The 12,097-nt window shown below is 38.4% G+C and overlaps 1 protein-coding gene across 1 annotated transcript in view; it reads right to left on the bottom strand.

Moving 5' to 3' along the window:
- SYNE1 (spectrin repeat containing nuclear envelope protein 1) overlaps window positions 1–12,097 on the bottom strand; it is a 261,240-nt gene that overhangs the window by 42,973 nt on the left and 206,170 nt on the right. Inside the window, 7 exon segments of the mRNA XM_050895131.1 lie at window positions 1,950–2,144; window positions 2,875–3,109; window positions 4,124–4,218; window positions 7,994–8,141; window positions 8,507–8,661; window positions 9,721–9,867; window positions 10,887–11,069. Of these exon segments, the coding sequence (XP_050751088.1) occupies window positions 1,950–2,144; window positions 2,875–3,109; window positions 4,124–4,218; window positions 7,994–8,141; window positions 8,507–8,661; window positions 9,721–9,867; window positions 10,887–11,069 (1,158 nt within the window).

Raw genomic sequence — 12,097 nt, forward strand, 5'->3', positions numbered from 1 at the left:
GAAGGCAGAATGTTTATCAGACTTCAGTTCAGATCTGGATTATATTTACGTCAGTTGATTTGCCTAACTAACCACTAAACAGCGAAAACTTTTTCATAATAATAACATGCCCTGAAATCCCCCTCTAAATAATACTCATAGTCTTAGAGTTTGAATCATGTATACAACTGTGTCAAATTTTGTGTGTGTAGGTCTCTGCTAGTACAAATACACAAGCCAAAGCCTCCTGTTACAACAATGTTGTCTAGATCCAACTCCATCCTTTCAGAAAAGCTTCCTCCTGCCAAAATTATTTTCCACTTCCTTTCTTGAATGCCTGTATTAAACACATCACTGTTCTTTGACAAAAGCTCCATTCAGGTGTATTAATCTCCAGAAAAAAAAAGTGGTTGGGGATACTGCAAATTCAGGTCAGATGGAAGTACCTGCAGTATCTCCTCTAAATTATGATTCTAGCAGCTACACCCAGCTTTAGTGTTTGTATACTTTCCAAAATTTTAAATGTGTCCAATGCAATCAAACCGTACCAATCATTATGTAGCAGTCTGGTTTTACCTGCCTCACCTGCTTGTTAAAGCCTATTAAAAAGGTACTCACAGACAGAAAGATCTCTAATAAGCCAGTCAACCCATAAAGAATGCCAGTTGTGTGATACCAGAAAATATGGAACTTGTTTCTCTTAGTCTTCTGTTTCAAGATATTCTCCTTCTACCACTGCCTTTGTATTTCTTTCCTTCCATTTTTTTCCAATCTATGCCAGTATTTCATGATCAACTTCAGGATGGAGAATTACAAACAACAGATCTTGCAAAAACCCCCTCTCTTCAGTCTCTTCTCTTCTTAGTAAGTAATATGACCTTACATGACAATAGTCTGTGATGTTCTTAATGCAACACATACTGTTCTAGAATATACACTTGTGCTTCCCGTTTGGTCAGAAGACCACTAAAAAGTCATGTATTTAAGACCAAGATAGCATAATGTAATGAAGGCTTGATACCTATGAGATGATTTATGCAATTTGCATGGTAATTTCCCTACTTTCTCACCTTCAAGAATTAAATTCCATATTTTCATTGAGACAAAATACCACAGAACCTTTAGTCTCCCTGGATAACAGCTTTCATGACTAAAATTTCCTGACATAATTCCCCCACAGGAAGCTGAGGTACCAGGAACAAGGCTTGAAAGAGGAAGAAAAATTTACTTATCTGAACTTTTCCAAAATAATATTTCATTTTCTTGCACTGCTTTGCTTCTTGCTATTTACAAACAAAACTAAAGTGTCTGTAATTCTGTTATTCTATTAGACCTCTGAAACCATTCTAAAAGTACTTGCCTTATTCTATTAATACACACAAGTCCAATTTTCATTATGCTTCCTAGAATGAGTAAAAAGGAAAAACAAACAGACCAAATTTAAATTCCAGCCTATCATCTTCAGTACTTAAGGTGAGGTTAGCAGGCATTCTGGACATTGCTTACATCAAAATAAAATTCAAGGCTCCCTTCTCCAAGATCACAGAAGTTTATCTAAACTACCAAATACTCAAGACACTGGAAGGAAACATAGACTACTACATTGCTAGACAGATCTTGACATTGGCATGTACAGGGGATGAGGCAAGTCTAATTTTCCATACAGTATGTATAAAAATTAATCAGCATTGTGCAAAATAAAATATATTTTTGCTCTACGTTGAAAATAGGACTGGTAGGAATATCCTTTATTGGCAGTGTTCTGGATATATCAATTAAAAGATATCAACTAACATACAAGCCTATTGTGAAGTATTACCACTCCTAGCTTCAGAGGTGGTGAAATGAATTGTAGCGTATATGCAATTCCTGTATTTGTGCTTATCCCTTGAGAACGCTTTTCTTCAACAGGGTTCACAGTGAGAAACCATGACCTTGCTGAAGAAGTACAGAAGAAATCACACACTTACTTTCAGTAGTAAAGCAAGCTGTTTCTTTTGTTGCTCCAGTTGCGTGCTAGCTATCTTCCAGCGCTCCTGAATTTCGGTCAGCTCTGTCTGCAGGGCTGCCTCAGCTCCACTGTCAGCAGAGAGCAGCAGTTGCTTCCCAGCTTCCACAGTGAGGATATAACTTCCTTGCTGCCTTAGGAGAACTTTCTCTTTAAGCTGAAAATATTAACACTTTTCTGTAAGCTTTATCTTTTTAATTACAATTAGCAATTCAGTATAATTCATTCTCAAGCCCATACTTTAATTGATTGCATACCTTGGCTTAAGCATGAGCTACTGCCTAAATGCTTTACCCTAACATTTTCACAATCATTTACTGCAGCAGATCTTTAGAAAATTTCTCCGAGGAGATAAAGACATGAAAGACTTCTTTCTCCCCATTAATATCAGTATCTCTATTGCTTTTAAAAAGAAATAGTTCCCTAGAGCCTATTATGTTTATAAGCTTTATTATTATATGTATTTTCCAGCCCAAAAGCTCAAAGACACCAAGCTGCTAAATAGATACTGTTAACCTCACATGAAGATGGACACTCAAGGCATCCTTTTTTGTTAGCTAGAATACGTTCCTCAAACAGGACATCATTGTTTTTTTCAAGACAGTTTCAGTGTGACGTTAGCTACAAAGCAAAACCAGAAGCAAACAAGACTCGAGAGAAAGGGCCCAGTACGTTCTCCTTTGCATGTTCTTTATGAACTCCAGCTTCGTTTCCATCACACTGCTGCTTCTGAGGCTATGCCAGTTCCAAAGAAGAGCTAACATCCAATATTGCTTTCTGCAAAGCAGATAGTCTGAATCTAATACATTTTTAAGAACGTTTTAAATGATGAAGGCTGTAAAAAAGGCAGGGATTTTTTTCTCTTTCTTCAAACACACTGGACATACCTGCACTTCATCCAGTAGCGCTCTGGCTTGCTGCAATGGGATAGGAACGTTGCCCAGCCCACTCACTGGCTGACAGGATATTTCCACCAGCCACTTGCGCAGCTTCTCTGCCATCTCCCTATAGCGTTGCCACTGATGAATCTGGCTGTCAATGATCCCCCTCCTCTGCTGTGCCCGGCGAATTACTCCTTGCCATTGATTACTTAGAAGAGTCAGCTTCAGATTAAATTCATCCCTATCATAAATAGATAAATAAATAAAAATACATAGTAACCTTCATACTTTGATTTGTTTGTTTAATGAAATAAACTGCAGGGAAAGGGAAGATGTTTTCTGGCTGTCAATTATGAAACACTAAGAGAAAATCACTGAAGTCTCATGATAGCTGACTGAGGATGAGAACTTCACACTTCATGTACTGAAAGAATCAAAGGGCTCCAATTATTGAGATCTTAAAAAGCCCAAACCTTTAACACACAAAACTCTTCTACCTTCTCCCCAGAAATATACTAAGAAAACCCACAGATTTTGCCAGTTTGGATTAGCCAAATTCATAGTAAATCATGGAGATTTCACAATTCACCCCCAGATTTACTACTGAGCTCAAAGCAGGCTTAAGATATACACAGCATTAACGAAATTCTCACATCCCAATAAACAGTTCATCTTGTATTAGGACCATGATACCCTTAGCAAAGTTAATGCATATACACAAGTGTAAAGCCACTGGTATTTCACTGATTTTCATTCATTTGATCACAAGTGTTTAAAATAGAATCTCAGACAGCAATGAATTCCTATCCATCACATTTAGGCTGCAGGTGTTCTTAAATGGCAGTAGGGAATCCTCGTGGTAGAGGCAAATCACCAGCTGGCATAAATCAAGTGTAACTCACTAAATCCGTCACTGCAGGCTCCTTTGGTGAAAGTGACATTTTGGAAGTACATCAAAATAGACATATATGTAACATGCTTGATAATCCAAGACAAATCTTTGTCAGAGAAGCAGCCTCAAGGCTGTTGTATTCCCAAATGCATTCACACATTCACATACCCCATAGCATCCTAAAGAACACTGTCTTATTTAAGAACTGGCTAATTATTAGCTTAACCACAGCGATAGTAACTTCTACCTCAGAAGAGCATGATCTGAACACTGACATCTGCTACCTTCTCTGTTCAGAAGTCCCCCACTAGTCTAAGTATTACTTCACATAACCAGCAGCAGCAACAACAGAGGAATGCCTACCTGTCATCCACCTGTCCTTGTTCTAGGAGGTGCTGCCCATCAGAGATAATTGAATGCAAAATCTGCTGGCGGCTGAACATCTCTGCCTGGAATAGCTGTTGTACAGAAGACAAGGATGTTAAAACAAGATCTTACATTTTAATTCTATCTGTATGCACTGGTAAAAATGAATTTTCATGTATTTAATCTCATTTCAAATTAATGCAATGGGAGTTTTGTCATGAACTTAAATAGAAACACATTTAAAAATCTCATTGCTGGAGTTACTTGCTGCTTCTGGTAATTACTATTAGTTTCTCGAGATTTAAAAAAAACTATTACAAAGCTAAATAATATGAACAGGAGCTAGGTTTTGTGTCTCTGAGTACAATTGTGTGATTGGCACTATAATTTACAACAAAATCCAGGGTATTTATAGGGTATTTTTTGCATGGACAGAAAGGGCACTTTTTATTTTCTGACATGTTTAAGAATATTATAGTCCTTTGCCTTGTTAAATTAAATTTATGCACAGATTGTGTGTGATAGTGTTATACAAACTTCTAATACAATTTTACACTGCCAATAGAACTTGGTCAAGAAATGGTCAGCCATGCATAGGAGCTAGAAATCAATTTTCCACTTCTTCCAATTTTTCCAATTTATTTTGCAATTTCCCCATCAGTCACAATAAACTTCCACAATACTTTTAAAACTCCCTTATTACTTAAATATTACTTAAGACAAAAAATTACCTAAGTACTACTTAAGCAAAGATGACTTAAATATATACGAAAATTAATTTTTAAAAAATCTTTTCTTTTAGTAATGGACCATGTCTCTAGATAAGGTTGTTCAGGAATATTCATATGTTGATGAAGGTACACCCAGGCATCGGCTCAGGACTGGACCCACTGCATGTTCAAAAGATTTTCAGAGAGCTAAAAAGAGAAAGTATACTCGTATGAAGCTTGAGATTTTTTTTTCTTTTGTTAGTGACGGTGTTTGCTGTTGATACAAGTTCACCCTTGCCTGAACTGAGAGCCACTATTCCCCAAATCCAGATTACACCCCTGTTATATGGGTTCCCGCCAGCTCAAATTGTGATGTACCAATCCCTGCATCCGCAACTGCCAGCAAAATACCCACTGGCACCTGCACAATTAAACCCCTCAAGCACATTGTGTGTAGCTTGGGACTTCTAAATGATGGACTAATTTTTCAAAATGAGATTTTGCCTCTCTGAATCACTGAGTTAATTTTGAAAATGTTACCCAGGTCATAAATTTTCCCATATAAAGAAACAGTGTTGTCTAATTTCCTTGCAGAAGTATTTGATAGTGTTCTTTGAATACCTTGGCTCTTATGAATGACTGAGCCTGAACCAGTGGGAAACTAATTGCTCTATTATCTCATGAACAAAACCACAGTACTGTGGGGCTGAGAATTTCAGAAAGCTGAGCAAGAAGGCAGAAATTTTACTTCCTGTCACACTATTTCTGTCAAGTTAGCGGGCATGGATGAAGCACAGGAGGCAACAGCATCTACCAGCACTGTTGACAGATTGAGACTAAATAGTACACAACTGGTTAAAAAAAACCCCACCAACAAAACCAACCCCCCCAAAAGCAACAATTTTAATATCTTTTTAAGAGGACAGGTGAAACAAAAGCTTATCAAGCATGAGGAGCTCTGCTTAGAGTGGAGGTATTCAAGCCCCACCCAAAAGCAGAGACATTTCTGTCGACATCCACTTGCTCTCCACGTGTACACTGCCTCTGTACATAAGAAGGCTACTCCATTATGTGGGACCACTTGCCACCCCAATTTCTTCTAATATGTAGATCACTATGAATCACAGAAACAGGAATTCAAAGGAGGAGGAAAGGAGGGCAGGTGTTGGAATGCACAATGCCAGCACACTGGAAAAAATTTCAGTAATTGAGTTGGCAAGGAACTTCCCCTTCCCCTGCCAGCACCTTCTCAAATGCTTGTCTCAGTGCATTCCCACTGTGCAGGAGTCCCAAGCAATGTACCAGGCTTGCAAATGGATATCTGGAGAATTGTGCAAGAATGACTACAAGATCGTCCTGACAGACTTATCTGATGCAGATGCCAGTGTTAGCGCATGATATTTGAAAAAGATATCACCTCCATGTTGCTGGTTTTTAAATTTCAGTGGGAAGTTATTTCTAAATAAGGCCACTGAGGTAGCTAGGGTCCTTTTTGAATAAACACCAGCAAAGTTATGAGTCAGCACTGGAAAGCTGATAACAGAGCTGGAGGCATTTCAATATCCATTCTGGGAATGCATGTGGAAACAGAGTATTTTCTCATTATCTTAAAAAATACAAAGCAAAACAATCTGGAAATTCATCTCAAGAAGTTTAGATTTGACCCTTTCAGCTGCGAGGAGCGGAAATAAAATTCTTCATGAGTATCAGGAGGCACTGCAAAGAACACTGAGTACTGAATACATTTAGATTATATAAAATGCCAAAAAGATTTAGGTAAAAAAAAAAAGATGCAGTTTACAAAATTTTCTTAGGATGAATTGCAGTATTTAGAAAATCAGATATTAGTTCTCTAAATTCTGAGAGATGACTTTATAGTTGTAATAAAAAAAGCTTCAACAGAGTGCCTGAGTAACACTCATCTGAGCTAACTGCTCAGATCAAGGTTTCAAGAGAGAACTAAGCTGAGATCTCAAGACAATTGAATGTAAGAAGATGGCCGTTAACCCCTTTCAAAAAATTATAGCTATGACTGGACACAATAACAGTAGGAAATTATCCACTTAGACAGTAATGATTTCTGGACATTCAAATCTCAAAGACCTGAGATATCTCAACTTACAAAGACCCTGTCCAGTTAATGCTGGCAGCACCAAGGGGAAATGAAATGGATGACATTTGTGAAAGTGAAGGCAGTTAAATGCTAAAGCAAATGTATGCTAAAGCAAGCAAGAACAGTTGTGAATTACTTTCTGCTATCAGACATTCATCCAAACACTATGCTGTGAGATATAAGGCAAGAGGGGGGGAATGACATGACTCGTCCTATGATCTGGCCTGAGAGTATGGGTAGGTCAGCTGAAAAAGTTGTGGGAACTGAAACTACTGTGGCCACATGGGAGCTTTGGTATGAAAATTGACTTGTCTTACTTGATCTTTACCAGGATTCTTGGCAGTAACAATACGGGTGGAGAAAAAATGTGCTTCACTTGACTTCACTGAAGAATCATAAAGGCATTGTCTAGTAAAAACTCTGAATCAGTTTTTCCCTGCAGCAAAAGCTGGGCTCGTTCTTGATTTGTTACAAACAGACAAATGACTGCAGCACACAGTGAAGATCCAATCAGTTTGTTCTCCAAGGAAATGTTACCAAATGGAGGCCCCACGACGAGTTATATAACTCAGTATTTGACAGAAAAGTCTTCCTTTAACATGCTCTTCAGATGCTGTATATGTTGTCAATTTAATAACAAATAAACAAAATCAGAATAAATTGAAAGAACAGAGATTTTTCTCCAGTTAGGACTGAAGACAAAGGGCCAAACTGCATGAGAATAGTTAGGTTCTATGGTAAGACCAATAAAAACTTTGAAACTACCAACCAATCTGAAGTAGACTAAATGTAGGGGACAAGCACTCATAGGCATACTGGTACATTATACACAAATGCAGACAGATACTCAAGTCCTCTCCCAAACTGGGTATTATTGACATATTTGCATGCTTCTGTTTTTAAGTTAAGATATCCTCAGATGCTGCAGGCAAATGTAATTCAATTCAAGGCATACTATTATATTACTCCACAAAAGAATGTGCATTCCATTTACGTATAATTAGTATGCGTTGTAGTTATGTATAAATACACATGATGACTCGCCTCATGTGCCCTCTGTTGCTCTAAAAGGCTCTGGTAGTTTCCTGAAATCTCTGCCGCCAGCTTCTGCTCAGTCTGAACTAATAAATCCATCCAAGTCTCACATTTCTCCAAGAAGGTCTGCTGCTGCAGCAAGAAAGACTGCAGCTTACTGAAAGAAAGAAAGATGGATTCAGGTAAGGTGTCCTCCTCTCACACACAGTGTTAAAAGTCTTGCAATAACTTTTCCAGCAGAATTCCAAATCAGATGGTAACACTTTTCCCACTCAGCTGCCTCATTCAATTTATTTAGTCAGCGCTTTGAAAAGTAGCAGTCTTCTTCATTTCAAATTCTGTTAATTTGTGGCAAAACCAACATCTTAGCTCACTAGCTTCGCTCTTTACTTATAAGTACACCAAAGAAAAGGAGCTTTGGTTAATGAAATAATCTGAAACGTTTTCTATATTCTGCAAAAGGTATACTTTCTAGCTGTTGTAATCTAAGAAAACTATACAACAATCTTTAACTATCCCCACCTGAACCTCTCCGTAGTCTGAGATGAGATCAGAGACCAATGTCTGTTCAGGTTCTGCATCCTTTTGATTTCTTTATCATTCAGAGGAAGCCTGTAACCCAGCTCATTAAGACGGTCCAAATCCGGGGCCATGCTGCTGAACTTCAACATCTGACTCTGCAACAAACAAAAGTGATAACTAGGAAGTTCAGTAATTACACTGTTATAGGCTGCAAAATTATGAACTAGCACTCAATTAAATTTAGAATGGCCTTGGTTGCCACCAAGTGGCAAGCAATCCCTATGCTAGCGAAAAACTGCATTTTCATTTTTCCGCCTCTGGTCCCAGACCAGGAGAAAATTTACATTCATGTTTAAACGTGCACAGAGAAGTAAACTCAAACTGCACTGAAGTGTTTTGCTGAATTGGGGATTTACCACTCAGAGCTGCAAAAGTAGGCTAGTATTTGAAGCCATATGTTTATATTGTCAAAAAAGTGAGGCTTTTTCCTTGTTTCTTAGCCTGAATGCTAGGCTGGCAAATTCCCATTGAACTTATTCAACTTTTTATTTTTATTTTTTTGTTTTGCAGCACAGAAATATCCAATTCACTACATTAGGAAAATGTCCTGTTTTTCAGCATGCCCAAAGTGGAATTATGTGTATAGCTGATTCTGATAGAAAAATAATGGAACATTAAAACGACAAAAACAGCCTAGAAGGCAAAGTTCATCAACTTCCTGTCAGGGCCTCTGAAAGAAGAAGAGTGAAAAAAAAAGCCCCACAAAAAGAAGGAGTGAAAGAGCTCAAATGGAGATCACACAGTACACAGTATGAATGTTTCTTCAGTATATCAGGATACCCAAAATGAATAGATTACTTCATCCCTAAACTAAATACCGCTGAGACAGGAATTGCATAAATTCAAAAAAAGTCGAGAGAAAACAAGATGAAGGAAATCTCCAAAAACTGCTAAAATTTCCATTCCCATTTTGATCTGATATTAATTTTATTCTAAACTGTTTGCCTGTCCTTTTCTTCTTTACTCAGGGGCAAAGTAACATGGACAATCACTCCCTGACTGCCATCAAACTTCTAAGTTCTCAGTCTTACACTTTGCATGAGTGACAGTCCTTTAATATGCATGGAATGCATGTATGATATTTGTGCATACCCTGTACTACAAATAACCAGGCTAACAGAAAAAAATGAACACTTTCTGCGTTTATTAGTCACCTTGAGTTCCTCCATTCTACTCTGTATTGATGAGAGATCAGATGAGTGACTGGGATCCTGTCCTTTCAATATTTCTTCTCCTTCTGTTATCCAGGCCTCCAGGACTTGCAGGTTCTTGGCAAAGGTTTGATAGTCCAGCACTCCAGCCTCAAATAGAAAAGGACCCACAGTTTAAGAACTTTGGCCACATAGCATCCATATTGACATTACACTCCTGGTTATTCTCATTATAGATTTGCAAACAGCTGTATAGGCTAGGAGCAATTGTAACTGCTGCTTTGCTCACGGACTGTGCAATTATTGGGGGTTTTTTAGGTTAGAACAGAGGATTTTTGATCATAGCAAAAAGGCAACACTTCAACAAAGTGTATAAATATCTTCTTGCCTTGAAACAGATAATCTTCTCTAACTTCCTTTTATGAAACTAACTCCTTTGCTTAATTTATTGTTAGCAGAGAGAACCACTAGTTGCTATTATTGCAATTTGAAATGAAAAACTTCTCTTATGTTTTGTCTCCTCACAGAACACTGATGATGTTATAAGCACGTTCTAGACAACGCTGGATTTCTTGGGTAAATCCTCTTGTCACCCAAACAGAAGCCACTACTTTTGCTGCTTTCTCACCCATATACTTTCCTACGGACCACATTCTGCCACTCCTTTTTTGCTCTTTAGTCCCTGGTGACACAAGCAATTAGCAACGTCTACTGGACAGGCTTTAACACAAATGGTAGGTGTCAGTCTGGTCACTGACATTAATAGGAGCTGTAAAAATCAGTTCTACACAATTATTCAGAATCTCTCATTTGTTTTACTGCTAAAGAACCAGCTGGGAAGAGAGGCTGTCTTCAGGGGAGCTGTAGCTGTGGATCCAGCTGTTAGCACTATTGCTGTCTGCAGAAAGCATGGTGCCCTTGGCATTCCAGATAGACACTTTCCTCCATGAGGTTTGCTATCCTCTTCCCAGAATTTGGACCTTCCTACAAGGTCTCTATGCTGGACTGGAGCATATTTTCTACTCTCAGATTCAGCTTGCAGGGAAGTCTAGGAAATGCTGATGAACAGGTAACACCACCCTCTCTTCCCAGGCAGTTTGAGCTAATTTATGTGTTTTCAGGTACCACAGGATGATCAGATTCAAGGACTGAAAACACTCTCTGCATACCTGAAGTACAGCCTGTTGCTTGCGGAGAGCCTGTTCTAGGGTTGACAGATTCTGGTTCAGAGAAAGATGATCAGACTGTATAGCTGCTGCCGCTGAAGCCTCCACCTGGCTTTTTAGCTCCTCTCCCAGTTCTTGAAGAACAACCAGTGACTCCTGTGCTGCCTTCAAATCTGTGAGTACATCCTGTGGCAACACATTGAATAAAGGTATGAATAGTTAACCTGACACTCTGCTGATGTCATCCTCCCCTGATTTAAAGGAGGAATGAAATGACCAAACTCCACCACTATATGAAAAACTTATATTTACTACTGTATTTCAACGCCAAAGTGTCCACTCACACTCTGTATGAAAAGGAAATGATGTGCAGAATAAAAAAATACGTCAAAGTACCTGTGCACAGAGGAACAGAAAGAAGTGACTGCTCAGCTACCTTTGACCAAACCTGAGTTACTGATGAGGCAATACTTATTGAAACAAACCTTTCGAATCTACTGGCATGCTGGTCCTAAGCAGTGGCAGCCCTCACTGTCGGTCGATTCAGGTCTGACTAGACCTCTCTTTTTTTCCTGCTATGAATTACCAGGAGGGATGAAAAAATAACTTTTGTAAATGGCCTAGCATAATGGCTAAAGAATGGGACATCAGGAAATGAAGAAATTATTTGAACTGAAAAATTTGAATTGCCAGTCCAGATGACTATGGCAGCAAATGCTCAAAAAGCTCATTAATGTGTTCATTTTTCTCCTTGCAATTGTTTTGCTTACACTAAGACAATTAACATTTTAATTTTTTTGTCAATAACACTGAACATTACCTTAAACTTAAAAGAACCAAGATATAACCACAGATAGGAGATAAACTGTCCTGCTGTCTTGAGATACAGTCTTGAAAAAGGAAGAATCTCAAGGTTTCAGAGTGAATGGTGTCCTTCCATTAGGAAGGATAAAGACATTCCTAGAACATACACAGTCTCTTTTCATTCAGAAAAAGTGAACAGCCTTGATTGGTGGGAATACAGTCAAAGGTTCTTGTGTTTCTTTCTGTTATAAGAAACTGAATAGATTTGGTAGAGAGATTTTCCCAAGCAAGAATCCCTTTGATAAGCAGGGACTTAAGACTGAATCAAATTATATAATTTATCCACCTTCTCCAGAGAGGTGACTTCAGATACAAGCCTCTGAAACAACACCACAACAAGTAATGGAGGG

This window comes from Gymnogyps californianus, chromosome 3 (assembly GCF_018139145.2).
Source record: "Gymnogyps californianus isolate 813 chromosome 3, ASM1813914v2, whole genome shotgun sequence".
NCBI lineage: Eukaryota > Metazoa > Chordata > Aves > Accipitriformes > Cathartidae > Gymnogyps > Gymnogyps californianus.